Here is a 27,161-nt window from a genome sequence, read left to right as displayed (position 1 = left end):
GGTTGTCCGTAAGAGGCCGCCCCTTTGATTTCCCTTTGGGAGCTTCCTGAGTGAAGATGTTGGCAGCCGCCCTGTGCCCGCCATCTAAACTGGAAGATGGTGCGACTGACAAGATCACAGGTGCAAATGGTTTATTTCATTGGGGCCCATGAATTTTAAAATGCTGACCGGTGGAGAACCGGTGAGTCAGCTTTTGGTTTCTTGCTGAATGTGTGCATGCCATGTTGCTGATTTTGCTATACTCCGGCTCTCCTTTTAAGCAGCATGATTTTCAATGTTTCTGTCCTTCTGACCATGCTTGGATTTATATGTGGGATCAATACTGCAATGAGTAATTCTCTGGCGGCTTCTGAAGGAATGACTGGATGACGGTGCACTCGCTATTTTTTAACCTGCATGTTGGGTTAGATTTAAAGAAGGGTATAGGAATGGGTGCTACATTACTCTATCCGCTGTCAAACTGGATAACAATGAGCTAAGAAAACGAAAAAGCATGAAAACCTGCTTTGTACTGTGCACTGTTCATAGGCTGCAAAGACTGCAGACCACTAAACTCAAATCTTAAGACAAATTACATATATTTTCTTATTGTCAGTGTATTTACCAACACAATTCAAAAATTCACATCTATTTACATCAGCTGTTCATTGATTCATCAAAGGGAACAAATAAATCATATCAATTTCAAAACATATGTCAAATAGCATATATTATCTATATACAGTGAATTAAAAATCTTCATCTGTTAGTTTTGCGGGGCCCTATGCATTTCGGGACTACACAGTCCCTTCATCAGGGACAACCTACAAATGTAAAGTTTTTTAGAATTACTCTTAGATGCATCATGACAATTACAACAAACATCAGGGAGAAGATCACAGAAGTGCCAATTTACAAGCATTGACTCATGTCAGTGTGACAAACAACTTCTAAATGTCAGAAATTCAGTATGTGCTGAAAAGATAAATATAGGAAGAAATATCACCGATGAAGTGAGAAATTTATACAGCTAATCAGAAGTTACCGCTGCACAAAGCGAACAGAACTATCACCAGAATACCAATACCCAGTAATGTTACATGCTGAAACTAACCATCGCGAAAAATAGTAATCAATAGTATTGCTTCAAGCCGATCGGTCTTATAGTGCACTGTAACATGTTCAAGAACAAACCTAAATTAATGTCACACCACAGTGATGCAACAATCAACCAATGAAAAAATAAGGCTGGACTCACCAACAGGATGATGAGTGACGTAGGCGGCTGTGTGTAGCTAACAAAAGTATGAAAAAGACTCTGCAATGTAAAGGAAAAGCAAACAAAAATCGAAATTCTGCACCAACTCCTCAGGAGCATGAAGAGAGAAGCAGCGATGCTGAAAACTACTCACCAACTGTAGCATGAACCTCTCCAAATACTGTCCACTAGCAGCCCGTCCCGACCTTGTCCGGGAGCTTTTAGGCTTCCCCCTACCCCCACCTGCCCCGACATTGCCCAGCAGCCCGTGCCCCCGCCCACCCTGTCCCCCGCCTGCCGCCTGGCCCGACCCTCGCGTGGCCTGAGTAAATTCCCTTCCCCCGCCTTCCCCGACCCCCGCCTGCCCCGACATTGCCTTTTGTCCATTCCCCGCCTGCAGCCCTCGCCCGCCCCGTCCCCCGCCTGGCCCGACCCTTGCGTGGCCTGAGTCAATATCTGACCCCCCCCCCCCCCCGCCTGCCCAGACATTGCCTTTTGGCCGTTCCCCGCCTGGCCCGACACCCGCCTGCTTACCTTTTCCGCCGCTCCTGAGTTCACAGCTCCGTGCCGCACTGCTCCTCCCCGCTTGTCCGCCGCCGCTCCTCCCCGGCGCCATGTCCGCCTCTCGTGCTGCTCTTCACGTGACCGCTCCTCCCCGTGCCATGGCCGGACCTCCTCTGACGCCGCTCCGCGACGTGAGCACGCACGTCGCGGCCGGCGCTACTTTGGGGGTGGCTACTTTTTTTAAATATTAATTTTTTTTAAATAAGGTTTATTTTTAAACTTTATATAGCCTATAACCATCTACACACCCTGACAATTTCTACGGTGTATCGGGTGTGTAGATTGGCGCAGTGGTTCCGGAGTTTACCCGCCTCAAAGCCTGAAACTTTCTCCTTTATTATAGTAGTATAGATTTCCGGAGGTTATCAATACGCTATTCGCTACAATGGAACAGCAACTCAAGTACTCAGAACTATATAAGCTAACGAAGAGCATAAGGCTAGTTATCAAAAACAAGAAAGAAAAGGCCTCTTACCATCTCTCTACGAAAAGAATGCGGAGAACACCGACTAGGATTCCCTTCGCAAAATGCACTGGAGTGAAGCTGAGTTTAAAACAAAGTCTTCCGCGTCATGTGATGCAGACCCGCACCACGTCATGCTGGAAGTGAAAGCAAACAAAAATGTGACAAATTTAAAAAATAACACAGGTGAAAAGAAAAAAATAGACGAGTGTGGAGATAAACACTCATGGTTCAAAATACTGCCACAAAGGAAATAATTAGGCGAGTGAAGCCCGATACGAAAAGCTGTTCACGTGAATGAAATCTCCTCCCCGAACAAAGCCGAGAAGGAAATGAACAAAATACTATGCGCCCATCACGTCTGTTTTCCTAGACGCAAGAACTTAATAGATCATAAGAAACCAACTAGGCAATTCCAATTAAAGCTATGAGAATGTAAAAAGAAAAAGAAATGGTGGCAATAGTCAAGAGTGTCCTCACGAAGAAGACCCAACAGATAGAGCGGATGTTACATGCTCATCATTGTCCTTCAAGGATGTGCATAATAAAATATCACACAGTATTAAGAGGTGGAAACGAAATATATCGTACCTATCCACTACCTACGTAATGCAAATCAATGAATAAACTAATACCCCATAAAAAATGAAAACCTAAAAAGATAACCAAGAAAATCAACAGGAAAGACCCAAAACCAGGTGTAATGCAGAATAGCACAAGGCGAACAATACTGAAATCTGGTTGATGGTGAACACGAATATCAAATCAAATAAACAAGATGTTAAATATTGAAAATCATTTAAGCGTGGTAATCAGTCAGAAAAACCATGCCACGAACCTCAGCATTCATAGGAAACATTGCATGTCTAAACGATCATTAAGCCCAACTGGTGCCATGGTATTGGGATATTTAATCCAGAACACTTCTCTTTGAAGTAACTTTTTGGCATGATCTATACCGGGAACTAAAGGGACTGATTCTACAATGTAAACCGAAACTGAGACATTGTGTGCCTACACTCATCCCAATGTGTAGCTAAAGGTGAAGTAGAACTGTGATTTCTTATCCTACTTTTATGTTCCGTGATTCGGATTTTAGCTTTTCTCTCCGTTTTACCAATGTAGGCTTTGCCACATGGGCACTTAATGCAATAAATTACATTTTTAGAGTTAGTCGCTTGTGTGCCTTAAGGTAATTTTTTTGCCAGTCAGTGGGTGCGTCAGTGTCTTGCCTGTGATTACATTGTTTCAATGAATGCAATTATTACACCTCAAGGTGCCTTTAAACTCTGTATCCAAAAGAGTTTTTTGGGGGTTATCAATAAAGATCGTAAGTTGTTACACGTGTGTATGCATTAATAGGTTTTTCAGAAAAAATGCCATTAAAATCTGCCTCATGTTCTAACATCTCCCATCTTGCGTTAATGATCCTCCTTATGGTGGTAGATGATGTAGAGTATTTGGAAACAAAAACCATTCTTTTACCTTGTGATTTGCTAGTTGGTTTGAGTAAATCCAACCGGTTCTTCCTTTTGGCTCGTATTAAGCATTCGTCAAGTACATCTTGGGGATAACCCCAGTCTTTAAAATGTTCTAAGTACTCAACTTCTTTATCTTCCAAAGTTTTGGGATTAGAACAGATGCGACGTACCCTGATCAATTGTGAATATGGTAGATTCCTCAGCAGATTTTTTGGATGAAAGCTTGCATATGCCAAAGTACTCTTCCGGTCAGTGGGTTTCTGAAACACAGCAGTTTCAAATTTGCGGTCATCAATAGATTTGGAGATCAGTACATCAAAGTAGTGAATTCTCTGTTGTTTCAAATTGTACGTGAATTGGATCCTTGGATTAACAACATTGAGTCCATCTACCATTGCTTCAAATTGGGAGCCTGTGCCTGTCCATAAGATGAAAATATTGTCTATGTACCTACAATACATTTTGACGTGCTGCCACCAGTCTAGGTTGTTCATAATATTTTTCCAGTTCGAACATGGCCATATAAGTATTCGCATATGCTGGGGCTCCAGAAAAGCCCATAGAGGTGCCAGTGAGTTGAGCATAAGGAGACTTAGTGACAGCAATTTTTTGTCTTCCTTTTCTGTTCCTTTGTCTCATATGTGGACCCCCGATGGAGGCCCATGATCCAGTTTCAGCTGCTTGGTTGGTTGATTAGCCATTTTTTCTTATGACTGCTACTCATATTCGCTCCATAATTGAAGCTACTACTCAAGCAGTACTAGATAAGCGCATAAGTGTCTGTCCAGCCCCTAAGTTCCCCTGGTTGATTCCTCGGGAAATGTGTTAGTGGAGAGGTGGTGGCTGATATTTTGGCTCATATGCAGGACAATATAGGCCTTAAGGAAGTTCCTCCTACTTCTGAGGTATTTGCACAAACTGGTGATGCAATTGACCATTAACAACCTCTCTGCCTGGCCTCCCTCTCCTGAATAGCATTCAGTATCTGATATTGAAAGTGAGCTCAGAAATTGAAAAACGTGTAGTTTTATAGATTTGGAAGAAGCTATATTCTCTGCTGAACTTACAGAAAAATGTCCAGAACTGTGCACAGTCTGGCATGTTTCATGAATCTGGCCTCTGCCGATGCTATTTAATAGGATCTTCTTGGTAAGATTCATTTCTTTAAAGAGGAAACCATCTGCTGCCATGGGTTCTCTGAGTGCAATCTCTCCCCTGTATCAGTTTCTGTGATTTGTCATAGACAAAGTAGAGGTACAACTGCTTCAGCGTGCATCTGATGCTCTGATTATGGTCCGAGAACATTGACTTTGACAACAGTGGGAGCTGTGGCAAGCCATAAGCATTTCTCTGAGATCTTCTCAGAAGTGCTTGTTGCTTAAGTGTCCTTTATGGTTCAAATAGGTTTTTTGTCAGAAGAGGTGGCAAAGAAGTTTTCAGAGAATTCGACACAGACTCTACCCTTTCGCCCCAGCTTCCATTTTTTTTTCTGGATATGTTTCAACCCAAGATTCCAGTCTGCTCATTTGTTTTGTTTTCCTCCAAAAGGCATGTCCCATTCCAGCATTAGAGGCTGCAATGTGGGATCCACCAGAATTTAAAAGATCACTTTTTCTTAATCTGAAGCTGGGATGACCATATGATCCCTCTTATGCCAAGTCGTCCACAGGTTCTCATCTATGTAGGAGATGTTACTTAGGCATTCATCCACTTTTGGGAGGAGAGCGTTTGGAGGGGTCTGCAAAGGCTTTACCCTAGATTTTTGCTCATGATTTCAGATTCAAAGACCTGGCTGATATCATAGAATGCGAACCCCCTGCCCAAGAGGAAAATCACTCCTGTTCCACGGGTGGAATAGTCTTTCGGGTGTACTGCAACTTTTTTTTGGTGCCCTTACTTAGGTGTGCTTTTCACGTAATCTAAGGGGGGGCGGAGGCAATCTCATTCATTGGGTATGAAATATTTCAATGATGTTTCAAAATGATATCCCTATAGTTGCCCCAAGTGGCATCTTGGCTTGCATAGATATGGAAAATTCTTATTTCCATGTTCAGATTCATGTATAGATTCAAAGATTCCTGAGATTTGAAATTCCCTCAGAGCAAACCCAGTTCTAAGCCCTGTCCTATGGTTTCAAGATGACTTTGAGGATGTTCACAAAGGTGCTTGGCACTTTTTTTTTTATATATATATATAGCGCAAACTAGACCTGAAGGTATCAGAGCACTTCACATGAGCACCAGTTGCATTACAGATGAACACATTCATTCTTGTTAGACGTGGGGAGAATAAGTCATTTGCCCAGAATCACAGGATGTTGAGCGTACCTGCCGAGACAGAACCCGGTTTCCTAGCTTCGAGGTCGACCGCCGTAGCTGTTAGGGCACATCCTCTCCCCTGAGCGGGTCTGTTACATGTGAAAGGAATTTAGGTGCATCAGTACCTGACGAATGGTTGGTTCATGCTGCATCTTTTCCACTGGTTCACTGTCACACGACACAGCGTTTTCCAGGCATTTGGCTGGATCAGAAAAAATCCAACGAGGTTTCTTGCCATTGGAGAGCTCTTTTCAACACACCTTCAGGTCATGTATGTCTTCCGCCTGCCTGTTCTGTAAAGGTCTGGACCCACTGAGAGGTGTCCTGCTTTTGTAGAGTGCTCTGAATAACAGCTGTGCTCTTAATGGGTATAGCAGTCTGCATTTTTTGGTAGCTTTGGTCAGATTCCAACTCAAGCTTGTAGTTATATTCATCCCTGGAGTACTGTGATCTGAGTTTTCACGAATACCGTTTACTCATTCATGTACGTCTGTCTTTGGGGGTTTCTCTCCAGTGGTAGCCTCTTGAAGGTTTTTATCTGTGGGGAGATGCCCTCAGTAGGGGATGCGGTGCCACGCTTAAAACTGGCTTGGGTCAGGATCTGTGGTTGGCCCAGGATCTGTGGTTGGCCCAGGAGTCTTTTATGTTTTCAAAGTGGAGGAAGCTGTGGTCAGTTTAAATGGCAATGCAGTCTTTTTCTGTACACAGTCAGTGAAAGACCGTTCTTGTGTGGATGGAGAACAAGGTGGCAAAGTCATACATCCGCACAAATAAGGGCACCAGGTCTCCCTCCTTGGCTTCTTTGGCTCATTACCTGATGTCTTGGGAAGAGAGGCTCACATGACCTTGATTAAGTATCTTCTCTCCCTCAGTTGGGGGAATGTGCAGCAGACATACCAATTGTGATAGTTTCATCCTCAAATGATTTCTATATCCACCTGGAGGTATTTCAGGAGATTAAAACGGTTGTAGTTCCATAATTGGGCTTGTTTTCTCCCGCATAGGTGCTCTTCTGTGAATAGGACTTGGAGTGGTTGCCCTCTACAGGGTTTCAGGGATCATTATTTCCTTTTACCTCTTTACTTCTCCTCCCCAGGCCACTTCACAAGATATGGAGGGGGATCTCCTTAGTCATTCTAGAGGCTATTGAGGGTTACACCTCTCTTCTGTTGAGGAGTTTTGAGTTGGCTGTCCTTTCATGGGATGTTTTTCTGTTTTTTGGTGCATTCTAAGGTCCGTTCACTCGACATTCATATGGTTCTTTGGGGATTATAAAGTGTACCATTTGAATCTTTAGAGGAGGTTCCTTTTAGGTTTGAACTCACAGTGGCAATCTGGTTGCCATTGTTTCAGCCAGGCACATAGGAGAGCTTGAGGATTTTCAGTTTTGAGTGCCATATTTGTGTTTTCTTCCTTGAAGGGTTGGTGCAGAGGCCTTTGCAAACTTTGACCTTAGGTCCTAGCATGTTTTAGCTGTCTCAGTTAGTAGTTTTTCTCATAATAGCTCCTGAGGGTATGTTTTGCCTGCGCATGACTGCCATTCCCCGATGTTGGTCGAGCAGTTGGTGTGTATTCAGCTCGAAGAGAACCACTCTTTTTGTGTTCTACAGTCCATGAAATATAGAATAAAACCACCCGTGAATGCAGTCGTCATCTGATTCAGCCACCAATTCTATGAATGTTCTGCTCATGGGTCTCTGAGGCTGAATGTCAGGAAGTCCCCGTCTCTGTCTGGGAGGTGGTTACTTGGTCTTCCAACGGGGATAACACCCAGCTGGTGGTAACATTGAATCACCCTCTAACCCAGCCAAGTGATTTAAAAGGCTGTATGGAAGCCGTCTGCGCCTGGATGACTCAGTCATACTTAAAGTTAAATGGAGACAAGATGGAGTTAATGATACTAGGTAACTCCCCGTTAAAATCCATTGACTCCTTCTGGCCACCCTTATTGGGCTCAGCCCCAGAACCTAAGGATACCATCAAAAGCCTGGGAATTTGGATGGATAAACCCCTTACATTCAACTGCCAGGCAGTAATACTGTCAGCTACCTGCCTAGGTATCCTTAGGCTTATCCGCAAAATCCTTCCACTCCTCCCTCTAAAGGCAAAACAGATCATGATTCAGGGCCTTATCCTATCTCGGCTAGATTTTGGGAATGCCCTCTACCTTGGAGCACCTCAAACAACCCTAAAAAAACTCCAGGTAATTCAAAACTGTGCCGCTCGTACTCTCCTGGACATCCCTCGTCGCCAACCTGTGAAAACTGAACTTAAAGACCTTCACTGGTTACCCATTAGGGAAAGAATAGAGTTCAAAAGCCTGTGTATTGCCCACCGTGCTTTTTGGAAGAAAGGAGCAGTTTTAAATCACGCCCTAGTTAATCCTTATATTCCCACCAGACAGCTTAGGTCGACACATGCCTTGTGAGTGAGTAACCCCAGGTTGCAAAGAGCGAGATGCGGAGGGCGAACCTTCTCTGTGAATTCGGCCAGACTTTGGAACTCCCTTCCCCTCTCACTTCGCTCAGAGCCCAATCTTCTCCCCTTTCGGAAAAAAATAAAAACTCTCCTATTTAGTAGATAAACATAGTCCCCTCCTCATACACACTTGTTAATTATCAGCGCTAGGACGCCTGCGGGTAACTATTGCGCTTTATAAAAAATTATTTCAATTCAATTTCAATTCAAATTCAATTCCACACGTACCTTTGTTTTGCATTGTTATTTGGACCTGCAAATAGCTTTGCTTGGGGCTGTTGTTCTTAAAGATGCTTCTACTTCCTCTGCTACAATTGATTATGGTCTTTTAACTGGATTAACATTTTTGGCGAAATATTGTTTCTTTGCTTGGCTCTTTGTGTTTGTGTATTTTCTGGGCTCCCACTTTCTGCTTGCTACTTTCTCTGTATTTGGGCTTGTGATGAGCAAAGCATAATGCCTGGATTATTGACTTTAATATTAATTACACCTCGGTGTAATCAATATTGTGTGCAATCTGGCCATAGTTTTAAATGTAGCTTTGTTGAAACTGTTAACATAAAATAAAATATGCCTTCAATGTCACCATTTCTATTTTATAACCTGTGATGACTTAAACCTCATTGTAATAAAAGCAAATTATGGTTGACGTTTTTGTAATTATTCTAGCATAGTACCGTTCCAAATATCATAATTTACACATCCCTGTACTAATTTCATGTTTGGATGATAATCCAGCATACGTAAAATGATATGTATTTTTCAAACTAAACTATCCCAGCCGCTTCCGCCTTATACATTCTATGTATTATAGCAAAACCAATTTTTATTTCTGTTTAGGTTTTTCAGTTCAGCAGGTTTTGGAGCCTGATACAGAGATACTTTTTATGGTAGTATTCTCAAATTAATATAGCAGTCTTTTTCTAGTCATGGGAGGTGGTGTTTATTGTCCAATTTGTATGTGTTTTATTGCAGTGTTTCCATAATTCTTTATATCTTCGTACATACTGGACACGGTATTCAGATGATTATTATTGACCAATTCAGACGTTCATATTGAAACCCTATAAAGACACTCTTCTGTTTATATGTCCCAACAGGTACAAATTGTTTCTGAAGAATGCGTTACTGCACCATCCTCACTGGAACCACTTGGAGATATTTGGGAATCCTACAATGTTGCACAACGGGCAATTCAGTTGTGCAAAGACACGGAGGAAGTGGCTGGCTTAATAAAAACACGTAATACTGTGCAGGAGGCTCTGTTTTCAGCAGTACAAGAATTTATTCGAGACGTGGATGAGTTATCCCTTTCAAAACGCACAAAAGCCTTAGAACAATTATTTAGTGCACTGGAAGATGTGTATGGTAAAGCCACAAATGCTGAAGCGTCTGATGAAGTGTTCCAAGATTTTCATGAATGGAAACAAGCAAAAATGGAGAAGTTCAGCACGGTCCGACGTGACACAGATGATTCTATGAGTGTCCTGTTTCTGTGGTTCAATGATCTCAGTGAATTTTTCGACTTAACAAGTACTGCACCTTTAACTTCTGACGGAGTTGTAGGCAACATTGATGAGCTTATTAATAATGTTGAATCGGCTATCGAAAAGGAGCTTAACATTTCTGGTGCTGAGCCCGATGAAACTGAAAAGAATATAATACTCTCTGCTTACAACAAGGTTGTGCAGAAGATCCGACAGGAAGTGGAACTTATCCAAGTAGTAATGTCCAAACACACAGACAGTGTTGAGTTTGAAAAACAGATAGCCGAATGGCTCCACAAAAGCCCTAATGTTGACAAGCTACTTGCGATTAAAAAATCTCTGAAAGTATTAAAGACTCAGCTAAGGTGGAAAACTATTGAGCAAAGAAGTTTAGAAGAGTCAGATGATGCTTGCGATACTGATGTCAATAACATAAAAGAACATATTGCTGAACTGCGAGAGAAAATATTTGAAGAAATATATCAGGAACAAGAAGAATATGATAAACTACGCTGTTTGGTGGAAAAGTTGTTCCCGGAGTTGCCTTTGCTACACCCAGAAACAGGAATTCTTAACTATATAAACTCTGGTGGCCTTCTCTCAGTTAGCCTTGAACGTGAACTTTTCAATGCAGAACCAATGAAGGAACTTAGCAGCAAAAGGCCGGTGGTCTGTGCTGATATCCAAGGTCGGAAAGTTCTGCTGAAAGGCTATTCTGTTGATGTTGATACAGAAGCAAAGGTGATTGAGCGAGCAGCTAAATATCATATGGCCTGGTGTGAGCTGAAGGAGGAATCTCAGTTGTTGCCATTAATGTTTCTTTTCTTCTGCAAGTCTGATCCTTTAGCATATTTGATAGTCCCCTTTTATCCTGGAGAAAGTCTGAGAGAAATTCAAGCAAATAGGCCTTTGACCACCCAGGAAGTTGCAATGGTGATGAAGGGAGTTGCATGTGGCTTGCAGATACTCCACAAAGCTAACATTGTGCACGGATCAGTACATCAGAACAATGTGTTTGCACTGAATCGCCAGAAAGGAATGCTTGGGGACTGTGATTTCACAAAAACAGAGGAACAGCGCAATCTCTCAAACTCAATTGGGGCACTGAGCTTAACATCCCCAGAAGTAAAAGCTGGTCGCTTGGCTTCCCCGTCAACAGACATGTATTCATATGGCTGTCTTTTGTTTTGGCTTAGTCATGGAGAACAATCTAAAATAATGCAAGATGGAACCCCAGACTTGGACAGTTGTAGCAGGGATAGAAATCTTAAAGTTCTGCTGTCCAAGCTGGTCTCTGGTGCTAGCGAGATAACAGCTGCTCAAGTAGCCGAAGATGAATATTTCCTGACAGTAGAAGCTCATGAACCTCTTGTTTCCAACAGTGGCGTAAACGAAGTGGATGAAGCAAACCCCAATGAGGATGTTGACGTACAGCTACAGTCAGGCAGCTAAATCTCTTGAATTCAGTTTGATGGTTATTTTGATGGACACTATAATGCCCTGTCAGGGTGCAGCCAAATGCACATATCGATGTTCAAGTTATGTTTAGGATTATTAGAATGTATGCCTTTTTTGTTCACGTGGATGCCTTTACAGTTTTCCATTGTCAGGCATATATTCATGGGCATTTAATGTTCATTTTGAAAACAATCTGGTGCCCAAATAAAGGCAATGTGAGGCTTCTTTGCAATAAGTCTGCCTAATATGTTGACATTTTGATGTTCACTTGGATGCAGTCTGATCTGTTTTTGTTGGGGTTCTTGATGGTTAATTAGTCTGAAAAATGTAAACCAGATAAATAATTATTTTGCTGAATCAAAATGGTTATTGCTGAACCAGCCTGATGATGATGTGGATGAACGTGAAATTCTTATTTTGTTGAAAACTCAGTTAGTTGACATGGAATTTCCTTTGATATTGGGTGAGCCAGTAGATTGTCTCATCACAGGGTTACAGGTAAAAAACGGTTTCGTTCTTGTACTAAAATCACACTGCCACCACAATCTAGTATGGATTTGTGTGACCTTTACTACTCTTACTCACAAGGGGGGCTATATGTGGCTTCTCACCTAGTCATTGCAGCCCAGTTCTGATGTTGATAAAATCAAAAAACTGATGGCACAACCCAAGTCGGCATGTAAGTTTGTTGAGTACAATGGAGAAACAAAACAGGCTCCTGAGAAAAATGTTTCAGGGCAGGAACATACAGATTTTTCAAGCAATACATTGGACTTTCGTCCCAATACCCAAAACTGTGCCTTCATTTAGAGACCTCGTAATAATCTTCATCCAATGTGCCAAACATCTTTTTGCCTGATCTGAACTATTGCTCCCTCCCTCATAAAATATGCATGAAAGATTGTAAGCGAGGTGGACTGGTTTGTTGAAACCATTTCTAAAATCAGAATTTATTGCATTTTTCTACCTTGCTATACCCACGCAAAACAAATTCTGGAATCCGTGTATAATTTAAAAATCCAGCAATAGACGTTTCAAATCTGAAAATCTTTGTAGAACTCTTGCTAAACGCACAACAGCTTTTTTCACCCGGGTGTGGCAAAATTGAGATCATAATAGTGGGAATGACCATTACTAGCAAGCTGCATTCCTCCTTTGTCTACTGAGCTGGGCTTATTTTCATTGCATCTCAAGCCAGGCAAAGAAGTAACTCTTCTGGAAAGTAAACCCTCGTTGATTTTTAAAATCTGGCAAATAATGGCCACATTTTTAGTCTTGCTCACTGGTTGAAATGTTAGAGAAGGTGTTGGTTCAACAACTAAAAGACTTAGGTTATAATGTCTGCCCTCTTACAATCCTGATACCAGCTAAAACTGCACAAACTGATTGTTGGTGCGTAGGCCTCAGAATGACCAACAATGGGAGTCCAGAAATAATCTCTGACCTTTGCTATTAGTCAAGAAAATGGCAGACCGTTTCTTATTCTTGGGTTCTGCCTGGAAAGCGGGTCCACATGTATATAATTCTACTTGCTAATCAAGCATAAAATAAACATTGACTTGCCAGTATCCCAAATAACTCTCCTGTTTGAACCAATGTCAGTAATATGTCTTCATTACAGATCCTGTATAGTCGAGCACTCCCCATAAAGTAACCGTGCCTCTCTGCTTTTCTACTCATAGTGAAGAATACTAAATCATTGAGATTCTATGACTATGGCACTCGGTGACCCATATCAAAGCCTGAATCCGAGCTAGAAACGAAGAGGCAAACAAATTCACAAATATTTTATCAAATTCTGAAGGAATTGCATTCTCCTTCTCAGTATAACAGGCAACTGAGCAGTGACCGCTAGTTTCTGTGGTTGGGGAGGAATAAATGCTAAAATCTCAGAAGCCTGAGTGTTGAACATGCCGCTGACGTGACTGCGTTAGCTTGATCAGAAAAAGTTAGTATAACATTAAAGCTCGCACCAAGATTGTTTGCTGTCCTAACATGAACGGTAGGAAATCTAAGCTTAGGTGGCCACCGGGATAGAGACCAGTAAGATGGTTTGTCCCATGGATCAAAACCTCAGTTTTAGCTGAATTGAGTTTAAGGCTGTTTCTGGCCATCCACACTGCATGCATTCGTTGAATCTCTGGTCGCAACCTGAGGCCCCTGGCCTAAGAGAGTTGACTATTTGTGTATCGTCTACATAAGACGTGAGAGAAAAATAAAAGGATCTGATAAGCTCCGCCAGAAGCCTAACATATATATTAAAAGGCGTCAGACTGAGTGATGATCCTTATGGAGCCCCACAGGTAAGAGAGTATATGGGTGATGTAAAGTCACCTAGATTAGCCACTTGTTCTCGCTTACTGAGAAAGGAGCTCAGAAGTTCCCCGGCTACTCTAGAAACGCCTATCCTACTCAAGCAATCCATCAGCAGCTCATGTTTAACTGTATCAAAGGCTGCTGATAGATCAAGCAGGATAAGGGCAGTTCTTCATCCTTGTTCCAAAGTCATCCGAATTACTTTGGTGGCTTTGAAAATAACTTTTTCGTCCCTGTGTTAAGCGCGGAAGCCAAATTGAGGGGTGTCCAAACAGTTATTCTTCTGAATGTGTGTAACTAATTGCATATTCATCACTTTATTATTATTTTTTTAGTTCTATACAACGCTGGCTAGACCCAAAGGTAAAAGCGTTTTACATGTTTAGAGAATACGTTTTCACAAGTACGTGACCAGGGTCAGGTGGGAATCGCAGACAGTCATACATATGACAGCAATGCATTACAGTAGACACAGTGAATATACAGAAAAAATATATCAATCAAGTAATAGGTAATGGGGAAAGGGATATACTCAGCATTGTCAAGTTGTCAGTGGACTTCCCAGACAGGAATGGTTGGAGAGGGTTGTGTCTTGGGAGGCGTATGTCATCACATGTTCTAGTTGAACTAGTTGTTGAGTAATAGAGATTTGAGGTCATGTTTTGAAGCAAGAAAATGAGGGGTTGCAGCACAGGTCCTTAACCCCTTCGATGTTCATGACGAGCTCAGCTCGTCATGAGGCACGGTTGAGCTGTGCTGATGACGAGCTGAGCTCGTCATGAACAATGGAAAATCTGGGAATGCAGCACCGGGGGAGAAAACCCTTAGCAGCCATGGAGTTGAGGAGTGAGTTCCAGATCTTGGGGACGTTTCCAGGGAAGGAGCGAGCCTAACCTGTGTTTTTTTTTTTTTTTTTAACTCCATGGCTGCTATGCGTTTTCCCCCTCTGTGCTGAAAATTCTTTTTTTACATTGTTTTTTGACGAGCTGGGCTCGTCATCAGTGTTTGAGGAGGCTACACCATGACGAGCCCAGCTCGTCATGAGTGTGGAAGGGGTTAAAGAAGTAAAGTTGTTAAGCTTAATGAGTGTGACTTGATGATTAGGGTTAATAATGTCAGGGATTGTTGCTGCAGTAAAGTCTTAAAATTGTTAAAATATCCACTTTGATGCAGAAGGAATCTGCCAGTACATTACAGAAGGACTGAGAGCAATCCGTAAAAGGATATTTTGGAAGAAAAAAGGTGATTTGGGGCACTGGTTGATAGTATAACAGAAAAGAAGAATCAGCAGAATCTTTGTTAGTATATCTGCTTTAAGTGTCAATAACAGACTCACAATGGTATTCCAAAGAGGATAATAGAGAGGTTGGTTCAGCATTAGGGGTGTTCCAAAATGTTATTAAGCCATGCTTATTGCTCACCCCCTCTTTTGTGATGGTTAAGGGGAGATGTAAGAAAAGTTGGCAAAGTAAGTGTGGAGGGCTGTGTGTGATAGCTGAGTAACGGGAGTCAATCCAGCTCTCCGTAAAAACAGGGAACTCGTAATTTATGTTTCGATTTACAATATTACACTACGGACTAATTTCCTAAAGTTGACCAGTGAATATCTAAGCTGGGAATTCGCTATATTGGTAACAACACCGTAGATAGTTAACTACTGTAAACTGTAATTATGTGATTCAGCACTACTTCTAACTGTTAATATATTTCCTTTTTTATGGAGTCTCCATTTCTGACGGATTCACCATTTTGAGTTTCCATCTTTTATTGTTGCTTGCTCCTACTCTGACAACACAGTTGGGTTTACATACCTGAAAACAATTGGCGGTTTTCAATTTGTCTGAATTTCTGGATTTGGTTTCTTACACTATTACTGTTATTCCAGATGTTTAACCTGACTCTCTTCATCCATGCTCACCTTAGGGTATCGTGCTGTGCTGTACCATGGAGTGCAGAGAAAATGGCGATAGGCTTGAATTTCTGCTTTCATTTCTTGTGTTTGTTTGTTTACTTGGTTATAGAGCACTTTTTTCTCAGTATTGTTAGAATCACTCAAATCATATCTCAACTAACATTGTTTCTATTTAACCGCATCGCTGCTGCGGCGATTTTTGCGCTGTGCGGCTTTTTAAAAATAACCGCGTTACATGCCGAGCTCAGCTCGTCATCAGCACACGCCACCCGTGGGTGATGACGAGCTGAGCTCGTCATCAGCATCGAAAGGGTTAAAGCAGATGGCTCATTGTTGCAAAGGAGGCAGTGGGTGAAGTTTTCTTATTCCTTTGTGATGATAACCTTTTCTCCAGCAAATACACCTAGAGGCTTGTTTTATACTATTGGATTAGAGGGTAGAAGTGTGTATCGCTCCCTTTTTAAACAAGTGTGGGTGAAGTAGAATTGGGTGCTACAGATGATTTTAAATACCTTTCCCAATGATGTCCGAGAAACCTTTGCCAAGGAGAAATTGTGTTTTGAGAAAGGCACATCATTTTTCTGAGGTCGAAGGCATATGCAAGAGGGTGGTTAACTTTGAATGCCAGTATGTGCTTGAGACTGCCATTTGAGTTTTAATATTTTAGTGAATTTATTCATTAGGACATCTAGGTGGTCTGTGGAAAGAATTTGTGCCTCCAGGAAATTTTGGTTAAAAAAAATCTTGATCTGAAGGAAGCCAATGCTGTTGAAGAATCCCCCTTCCGGCATGCCTCCTTCTTACGACTATTGGAGGATCATTTGGCAATTCCCTGTGAGGAAGTTGTGGCTCTCTTGGCTAACTGGGCCAAAGAGAGGGTCCTTGTGCCAGAAGTATGTTATGTCATGGTATTTAATTTTATAACGTGCGCAACTACTCAGTGTCCCGGCGTAAAAGTAGGAAGTGGTTGCTATTCCCGCTACTTTCTGGTGCCCAAGAAGGACAACTGCCTGCCGCCTATCTTAAACCTTCGGACCCTCCACTTCTTTCCCTGGAAGGAGAAGTTTAAGATGCTCACTTTGGCCCAGGTTCGTTCCTGCCCTCGACCCAGGAGACTAGATGGTGGCATTGGACTTGCAGGATGCTTATTTTCATATTCCTGTCCCACCTACCCACAGACGTTACTTGCTGTTCACGGTGGGTCACAAGCACTTTCACTTTACCGTGCTCCCCTTTGGCCTTACCAGTGCCCCTTGGCTGTTCACAAAGGTGACGGCGGTGGTAGCATCTCATCTGCATAGATCAGGGGTACCAGTCTTTCACCTATCTTGGCGACTGGCTGTTGAGGCGGTCTCGCCCCAGGCTGTCATCTCCCACCTCCAGACATGCCGAAGTCACACCTGACTCCCTCTCAGCCGCTCCCTTTCATTAAAGGGGTTCTGGACACTGTGCAGTTTCTGGCCTATCCTCCCGAGCAGCGAGTCCAGGATATTCAAGCTATGATACCGATGTTTCAGCCTCTTTCCTGGATTTCGGTGAGAATGATTGAGGCTGCTGGGCCTCTTGCATCCTGATCCTTGATCATGCCAGGTGGCATATGCAGGCTCTGTAGTGGGACCTGAAGTTCAAGTGGATGCAGCATCAGGGGAATCTTTCTGACTACGTCCAGATCTTGGAGGGAACTGCGTGCCAATTGTGGTGGTGGCTAATGAACCAAGATTAGGTCCGAGGCAGAACCCTTCCCCAACCAGATCTAATGGTGGTGATAGATGCGTCACTCCTGGGATGGGGCAGCTATCTAGGGGAGTCATAGGTCCGATGCATCTGGTCTGGTGGAGCCTTATCTACGTATCAACATTTTGGAGCTCTGTGCATTCAGACGGGCACTCTAAGCATTCCTTCCCTCTCTCAAGGAGAAACTGGTATAGGTGTTCACTGACAACACCACCTCCATGTGGTACTGCAACAAACAGGGCAAGGTGGGGTCGTGGACATGGCTGGAACATCTGGGCATAACCATGGGGGTTCAACACCTGGCGGGCTCTCTGAATGCCAGAGCTGATGAACTCCGCCATCTGTGCCTAGTTGATCACAAATGTCTCCATCCAGAGGGGTGCAAGGTCTCTTTCTGCGGTGGGGAGAGCCTTGGTTTGATCTGCTTGCCTCCGAAGAGCACCTGCGATGTATTGCACATTAGAGTTTCCAGGGTGGCACTCACTTGGTGACGCTTTTTGTCGTGAGTGGAGCTCCAGCCTCCTATATGCCTTTCCGCCTATACCACTTCTGCCCAGAGCGCTCACAAAAATCAAGCACGACCGGGTTCAAGTCATTCTTGTGGCTCCGGATGGGCACAAAGAGTCTGGTATCACGACCTTCTGAGTATGGTCATTGGCCCTCCGATCAGACCGTCTCTTCTGAAGGATCTTCTGTGGCTGCAGTGGGGACTGGTTCTTCACCTGAACTTGTCCAGCCTCCACCTCCTTGTATGGAGATTGAGCGGCATCAGTTGACAGCTTTTGACCTTCCGCCTGAAGTCTGTGATGTTATTTTATTTATTTTATTTTGAAAGTTTTATAGAGCGCGAACCAGACCCTTGCGGATATCAGAGCGCTTTACAAGCAGGGAAAATTATACAACACAATACAAAATACCAATATATATCAAGCAGTGAGAGTTATACAACATAATACAAAATAAAAATATGTGTGTACATAGTGTGCATAAATCCAACAAACGAGAGGTAGATCAAAACTGAATCCTAAGTTATGCATAATAGGAGACAGAGAAAGGTGCGGGCCGAGAGAGCCCAAGTGTCATGTAGAATGTCTGTTTGCATCTATATAAGTCATGTCCTTCAGTGAAGCTCATGTGAATTTTTCCATGAGAATCGCCTTTACTTCCTTTTTGAACAGTGCAGTAGATGTGGTAAGTCTGGTTTCTGGGGGTAGTGTGTTCCAAATCCTAGGAGCCATCCCTGAGAAGGAGCATTTGTACGTTTTTGCCTTATTAAATCTGTGTGGTTTCAGTAATAGGCTTTCTGCACTTCTTGTGGATCTCTTGCCTCCAGAGATAGACAGTTTCCGAGAGAGATAGCTGGGTGCTTTATGGTGAATGGCTTTGTGGGTCAAGCATGCTATTTTTAGGTGAATTCTGGCTTCCCATGGTAGCCAGTTCAATGCTTTTAGGTCAGGGGAGATGTGGGACCTTTTTTTGAGCCTGTGATGAGCCACGCTGCCGCGTTGATGGTGGCTCTTAGTGGTGCTGTTGTAGCTTTGGGGAGACCACAAAGAGAGACACTTCCGTATTCGATCCTGTAGATGACTAGAGCTTGAACTGCCGTCTTGAAGTCGTTTTTTGGTAGGAAGGGTTTAAGTTTCCTTAGAATATTAATCTGGAAATTTGCTCCTTTTGTTGCGTTGGCAATGTGTTTATGCATGTTGAGGTTGCCATCAAGGGTATACCCAGAGATTTATCTGAGTCAATGATTGTTGGTTGCACGTTGAATGCCGTGAGGTGTTTGAACCAATCCTGGGGGAGGGGAATTTTGGAGGGTGGAGCAATAAGTAGGAATTCAGTTTTGAGTGCGTTAAGCTTGAGATGGTTCTCAGCTACCCATGTTTGGGTGTTCAACAGCGTTTGGTTGAATAGTTTGACATCTTCAGGAGTATGAATCTTCAGATAGAGTTGTGTATCATCTGCGTACATGTGAAATTGGACGTTGGATGCTTGCAGCAAGACAGTAAGAGGTTCCATGAATAGATTGAATAGTGTAGGGGATAGTGCGGACCCTTGTGGGACTCCAAGAGTTACTGGTACAGGTTTGGAGAAGGAGTTATTGACCTTGAATTTTTGGGTCCGGTTTAGAAGAAAGGAGGTAAACCAAATGAGCACTGAGCCTGATATACCCATTCTGAGGTTCAGCAGTTCAATCAGGTACTCGTTTTTGCCCGTATCGAAGGCATAGGAGAGATCTAGCAAGATGAGTAGGCATGATCCATTCTAGTCGAGTATTTGTAACACAACTTCGATAAGGTGAGTCATGGCTGTTTCGGTGCTATGCCCTGCTCTAAAGCCAGATTGGTGATTGTCAAGGAGGTCGTAGAGGTCAATGTGTTTTGTCAATTGTTGGAGAACGCATTTTTCCAAGAGTTTGGCTAGGGTAGGGCTGTTCGAAATAGGGTGATAGTTGTTAAGGTCCATCGGGTCAGCTGTGGTTTTTTTTTAGGATGAGTGTGACTTGACCAATTTTGAGGACGTCTGGGATGCAACCTTGATGTAGAGAGCTGTTAATGATCCTGGTCCAGAGCGGCAGGATCAGAGGGGTTACATTTTTTTTTTGTTGAAAACCTTTATTTAACATTTGCAATCAAATACAGACACGGGCCTACAACCCCCCAGGGCTGGCCGCTAAGCATTCCAGTACGTTATTACATTCCAACTTCAGACCCAGCCTCCCTGGGGAGCATAGGAACTCCATCCACAAAGCACATCGGTTGCAAAGGCAGTTCAATTCGGAAACAGGATAAGAGGTTTTAATTTTACATATAATAAGTTGAAAGGATCAGGTGTCGTACAGTTTCTCGGATCACAAAAGGGGGCGAGCAAAGGAACAACGTGTCCAAAATACGTTCGCTATCATATAGGTCAGCGGCGTTAAGACATACGAAATCAGGATAAGTAGCACATTAATATTAGTCTACGCCATCGTTTTTGTCCGCCCCACAGCACCAAAACCTCAGAAAAGTCAAGGTACAGATGTAGAAACAAGGATGTAAGGAAAGCCAAACCCACTACACTAACCCGGAAAAGGAAAAGGAAGAAAAGGCGAGGAAGGAGAAGGAAGAAAGAGGCCATAGAACAAAAATAAAAAAAACGAAACACCCACCCCCACACCCCCCCACCCTGCACCCCTGCTGATGACTACGGCCACCCCCCTCGCAGCGTGCCTGTCGCCCAGTAACCAGAACCCGAAATATAGTAGAAAGGGAAAGAAAGGAAAAGGCAAAGAACCCCACACAATGAGGGAAATCGGAGGAGGGCATAGTTCTACGGGCTCCCGGTCTCCTTCCCCCGTCGTAGCCAGCCGCGCCCCGGACTACGTTAGGTCAATAAAAACAATCCCGTTAACATAATGCCACAATGAGAGACTCGGAGAAGAATCTCAACCCTGGCCCCGTCGATCAAATGCACTGAAGTCCTCAATTAAGGAAAGCACTTCACACAAAGTACTGCCAAAGTCTAACGAACAGGAGTACACAGATGAGAAGGGAACGGCAGGTCCCGATGTAGATGGCTGGTACCAATGTTGACCCTCCCTGCCTCCCCGCCTCCCCACGCCACCCCTTTTCTTGATTCATTAGATGAGGCCCTGGGAACACTTACTTTGCGCTATCCCCATTTCACCTTATTAGGAGATATGAATTTGCACTTGGAGTCTTGTGTGGACCCCCACGCCATTTCCTTCCAACACTCATTAAACATCTTTGGACTAACCCAACATGTCACTGCGCCCACCCATCTCGCAGGTCATACCCTTGACGGTATTTGCTCTAACCTTACGTCCCTAACCACGTCCCCTCCAATACCACAAATTTGGACGGATCATTTCTTTATTCCGTTTGACATTATGACACAAGTTCACACCATGTCCAGCAAGATACACCCCCCTCCCCCTTCACAGTCAACTGGAAGAAAGTGTTGGAACACATTAAGCTGGACTCTCAACCTTTACCCAAATCCCCGAAACCTACTGGAGATGTAATAGCCGACTCTCATAATTTCCATACGTGGATGGATCAAATTGTCTCGGCGAACTCCGTACCTAAAAACCAACATGTGAAACGGCATAAAAGAAAACCTAATGCACCCTGGTTTACCCAGGCCCTCTCCGACAGTCATCTTCTATGTAGAAGACTAGAAAGAAAATGGAGAAAAACGTACGATGATGCCACAAGGGCACTTTATGTCCAACAAAGGAAACTATATTTCTCTAACATAAAAATGGCTAAAAAGGAACACTTTACTAAAGCCATAAATGAGGCCCATCAAAAACAAAAAACAATCTTTAAGATAGTTAAGTCCTTCACCCATCCTAAAACCCTCACGCTCTAAATCCCCCCTCTGCAAGCCTGTGCAATCAAATCGCAGACTTCTTTGATGAGAAAATTGTTAGCATTCAGAAAGACTTCCCTTCTCCTCGGACCACAACTCACGTGGAAACAGACAATTATCTCTCTCTCTCTAACTTCAAGCCTGTCTCCTTTCAACAAACTCGCAAGGCAATCCTGGCATGTAAATCAGGAGCCCCTACTGACCCCTGCCCTCCCAGCATCCTGCACCACTTGATTGATACTGTTAACCCTTATATTAACATCATCATCAATGAATCTCTTGAGTCTGGGATAGTGCCTAATGACTGGAAGAAGGCCATAGTGAAGCCTCTGATGAAGAAGCCGAACAAATCCCCCACCGACCTGACCAACATGCGCCCTATTTCTTTACTTCCCTTCCTTGGTAAGATCACGGAACAACTAGTATATGAAGAGCTAAAAACTTTCGTTCAGATTGGTAACATCTTACATCCGCAGCAGTCGGGTTTTCGTTCCGGCCATTCTACCGAAACAGCCCTTATAGAACTAGCTGATTCCATCAAGTTCCTACAGGATGAGGGCAGGCAGGCCGTCCTCATCCTGCTTGACCTAACAGCAGAGTTCGACACCATCTCGCATGTCATCCTTATCAACAGACTGCGAGAGATTGGCGTGACAGACACAGTTCTGGCTTGGGTTACATCTTTCCTATCTAATAGGTCCCAAACTGTGTCCCTGGGCCCCCACCTATCCAGCGAGAAACCCATAACATCTGGAGTCCCTCAGGGGTCCATATTAAGTCCTCTCTTTTTCAACATCTATATGGCACCCCTCCTCGCTGTGATAGAATCTCATGGGATCCTTGTCACGTCATACGCTGACGACACACAACTTGTCGTCACGATTGACAAAAAGTGTCCGAACGCAAAGTTGCGTTTCCAAAATTGTCTTTCGGATGTTTTCCAGTGGCTAAACAAAAATCATTTAAGATGTAATAGCACCAAAACTGAAATCATACCGCTGAGTAAAGATCTATCCTTCTGCCCGAAGGACTGGTGGCACATAGGATCTGAGGCCCCTCCAAGCGCCGTCTCTTCAGCACGGAACCTGGGCGTGCAATTCGACTCATCCCTCTCTTTTGACGAACATGTCAGGATCACGGCTGGACGCTGTTTTGGACTTAAGTCCCTAAAGAAATTCTTCGACCTCCTCCCCATTACAGCCCGAAAATCAGTTGCGGTAGCTTTGATACTCTCCAGACTTGATTACTGTAATGGTTTAATGGTGGGAGTGAAAAAGTCCACCCTCCAAAAAGCTGCAGAGCATACAACACGCAGCTGCTCGATTAGTGCTGGGACTTCCTAGAAGGTAATCAGCTTCAATGGCGCTAAACACCCTCCACTGGCTACCTTTACATAAAAGGATCCTCTTTAAACTCCTTCTTACCGTCTTCAGAGTTATGAAAAACTCAGGGCCCCTTTACCTTGCAAAGCGTTTTACACGCTACCACCCCTCGCGATGTCTGAGATCCTCTGGCAAAAATCTTATCACCATTCCAAGATTTAAGTACAAAACAAGGGGTGGGAAGACCTTTACTGTCCTGGCAGCCAGGGCATGGAACACCCTACCGGTCAATCTTAGACTGACGGACAAGGAGAGCATCTTCAGAAAACTTCTAAAGGCATGGGTGTACCAACAATCAGACGCCTCAGTATTGGCAGCCATTTAGTTTCAGCTGCTTCATTTTTCTTTCATCCTTTTCCACTTTCATGTACTCGTAGCACGCTACCCTAGCGCCAAGATGCTCCTTCCGGAGCGAATGTCTGCGCTCTATAAATACCCCAAAAATATAAAAATATCAAAAATATCAAATATCGAAGCCAAGCTTTACCCCATCCGCCATCTTGAAAGACCGACAGGGGAGGGGAGTCGACACGGTCCGAAACAACAAAGAATAGAAAGTAGAAGGCTCCAAAATGGGGATGACATGCAAATGTTCCGGGGGATACACAATCGGGGGTTCCAACGGTTCCGTGGGGTGACCAGGCACAGTACAGTCAGGTAGAGCCACTTCAATAGGGGCAAACACTGCTTCCAGCGCCGGGTCAAAATACACCTCCGAGACATCTATTGAAAAGCGGGCTGGCTGCCGGGTCGCGGGCGTCGAGTCAGGATCCTGTCTCATGCCTGTGAGTCCTTCCGTCGCAGACAACAAACTGCAAGTCTGGACTTCAATAGTTCCCTTAAGTGCCATGAGTGCCTCCAGCACCGTACGCAGTGACGGGCCATTTCGAGCCTGTTCCGCTAGATTCGTTTCGTCCTCCAACATGGTGGACCCCACGGAGAGGCGCCTTCTCCGGGGTCAAATTAGGCGGAGGAGGAGTAAGCCATGAGGGACTGACGGTTAGCGAGTAGTAGTACGCAGCGAGGCGCCGACCCGGGGGAACGATGATGTGAATACCGGACCCCCGGTCAGGGACCCCCGCAACACAGCACTGTGCGTCACCCCTCACCTCACCTTCTGTAGGGCACCAGGCAGCTGATGGCAACAAAACAATCAAAAAAGTTCGAGTGTTCCAGAGACCGGACCCAACCACCTTCAGCAGTCTGTTGTTATTCAACTCGGACCCGGCAGAGCCAGCACTCGAGTCCCCGGCTTCTCTGCTGGGTTAGGCCTCAATGCGACCATCGACGTAGCTCCGCTTCACAACGGCGGAGAAACTCCGGGATTGCACCACTGGAGTGCGGGTCGGATCACACACACCGATCCGGTGCAGGTAATCAGGATGAGCAACAGGATGATAGAGTGAAGGACGGAGGTCAGCGGAGCCGGGAGACTATGCGGCCATCTTGGTTGGTGCCGTAGCTCCTCCCCTCAGGGGTTAGATCTTTAATTGCGTTTGCAGGGAGAGGATCGGTGGTATGATTGGCCGGCTTGAGGTTGCTAAGAATCTTTCCTACAGCTTCTTCAGTGTATGAGTTGAAGGTGGACCAGGTTGCCTCATTTTTTAGTTGAAGTTTTGAGGATGTTTGTTGTGGCGGAGTTGGAGGAGAGGGAGGGATTGTTATAAGAGGGTAAGACTGTAGGACTGGGAGGTCATTGAGAAGATCCCTCTTGAGGTTTTCTGTTTTTAGGTTAAATAAAGCAAAGAATTCGTCACAAGTGGGTTGGGTGCCTGAGGTATCTTGTAGTTGTTTAGGTTCATCTCTAGATTGTGATTTGATTAATTCAAACTATTTTTGGGGTCGATTTCTTGCTTGATCTAGTTGGTGAGAGAGAAATTCGGCTTTAGTGCGTTTGATCTTTCTGTAATAGTCTTTTCTCTTACTCCTTAGAATTTTCAGGTGTTTGGCAGATGGGACTAATCTCCAGATACTTTCTGAAGTTCTAAGAGAGCGTCTGTCATCGTTCAGCAGGTCATTGAACCAGGGCTTGGAGTTTTTAGAAGGAACTCTCTCATTAGTTGCAGAGGAGCGGCTTTATTGATAACCGTAGCCATTGCGTTAAGGTAATGTTTGGTGAGGTAATTTACGGAGGCGAGGTCATCCGGAGGCTGGAGTAGTTTATGGGAGTGAATGGGCAGAGTGTTGGGCTTGAGTTTTTTCAAGTCTCTTTTCCAAATCTTTGGTTTAGTGGATTGGGCTGCGTTAAGTTTCACTGTTTCCCTGATGAAGAAAGTAATGATGTGGTGGTCTGACCAATCGCAGGGAAGGATTGAGTCAAGCTGAATGGAGTTGTTTTTGGAAATTATTAAGTCCAGGACTGCAACTTTTTTGTGTGTGGGGCTGTTGCAGATTTGGGCGAGGTCAAGCGCGCCGATTTAAGTTTTTTGAGACTGTTGACCATTGAGTCCTCGTTATCATTCCAATGGAGATTGTAGTCTCCTAGGAATATTTGAGTGTTTTGACGTCCGATGGTTGTTGTGACCATATCCATGAAGTGTTCAGTAAAAGTAAGGTTATCACGAGGAGGATGATATATGATGTGAAGGGAGCAAACTGGCGTACCATTACTCGTGATGTCGATGCACATGTATTCACAAGAGGAGAATGTGGGGGATATGGCTCTATTTACTGATATGGTGCTTCTGTGGATGCATGCTATTCATCCCCCAATTCTTTCACTTCTAACAAGTCTGATGATGTCATAGTTTTCCAGTATTAGGGGTGTCTTTCATAGATTCACATGCTTGAATATTCCCCGTCGTCGAAGTGGGAGTCCCACGGTACATAAAATAGCAGTAATGTATGCATATATAAGTAAAATTATCATAATTATATAAATATATAAACAGGTATTGGGGAGAGGGAGCAGGCAGTCTGTCTGCTTAAAGGAATGCCCGGCAGAGAAATAATTCACCCTGGTGTTTCCCGCAATCAAAAAGAGCCAACAAAATAACAGAGGAATTACCATATGCGAGGATGGGTCACTGTACCGACATCTGACTGTGCTGTTTTGTTTGTTTGGTTCTTAGTGCGGGACACATTGCACAGTACCCGAGGCCTCGTGGTTGGCGAGTATAGCGACATGTACCATCGGAGGATCTTTCCCTGTCTGCTTTCTATGACAACGACTCCCAGCCAATGAGGTTACTCGGATGTTATTTAAACAGCAGCCCCGCGAAGAAAGCAACTTGACACTTGCAGCACTGACCTGGCACGTATGAGGCACACGCCGAAACGCTTCTGCCAGACGCTGTAATTGTGGACATCGCGTTGTTTGGCAATTGTGCACCGGAGGTATTAAATTTCTGTTTGGCAACCCGAGCATTTGTCCGACCTGGTTTCATGAAAGCAGGATTGGAGGAGTATGTGGATGCGGAGGTCGGCTCTGCTGATACTGACACGCCCCTCGTTCAGGAGCACCGCAAAAATAAACCGACAAACGTTGGTTCGAAGTGCTTGGAAGGCACATTGCGATTAATGATCAGGAAGGGTGCTATCGAGGTAGTACCACAAGGCCAGCAGGGCAAAGGATTTTACTCCTGCTTTTTTCTAGTCAAGAAAAAATCGGGGGAATGGCGCCCAATTTTGGATCTACGAGCTTTAAACAAATTCATCACGTCCAAAACTTTTCAAATGTTGACCCTGCTCCAGATTCTACATTACCTCAATCCCAGAGAGTTCTTCTCCATGATCGACCTCCAGGACGCATATTTTCATGTTCCGATCCACCCCAGGCACAGAAAATATCTTCGTTTTACAGTTGGACACCTACACTTCCAATTCAGAGTCCTGGCGTTTGGCCTCCGTTCAGCACCGAGGGTCTTTACCAAGCGCCTACAAAGCTTTTCTGCGCCTACAAGGCATACAGTTTTATCCATACCTGGACGATTCTCATAAAGGCTCCGAACCTCC

At 44.1% G+C, this 27,161-nt stretch overlaps 1 protein-coding gene across 1 annotated transcript in view; it reads left to right on the top strand.

Moving 5' to 3' along the window:
* STK31 (serine/threonine kinase 31) overlaps positions 1-11,721 on the top strand; it is a 35,447-nt gene extending 23,726 nt beyond the window's left edge. Inside the window, exon 2 of the mRNA XM_086947184.1 lies at positions 9,642-11,721. Within this exon, the coding sequence (XP_086803310.1) occupies positions 9,642-11,480 (1,839 nt within the window). The 3' untranslated portion in view covers positions 11,481-11,721. The remainder of the gene's footprint in view (positions 1-9,641) is intronic.
* Positions 11,722-27,161: the final 15,440 nt, after the last annotated feature.

Source organism: Lissotriton vulgaris, chromosome 12 (assembly GCF_964263255.1).
Source record: "Lissotriton vulgaris chromosome 12, aLisVul1.2, whole genome shotgun sequence".
Taxonomy (NCBI): domain Eukaryota; kingdom Metazoa; phylum Chordata; class Amphibia; order Caudata; family Salamandridae; genus Lissotriton; species Lissotriton vulgaris.
This window is presented reverse-complemented; position numbering and strand designations above follow the sequence as displayed.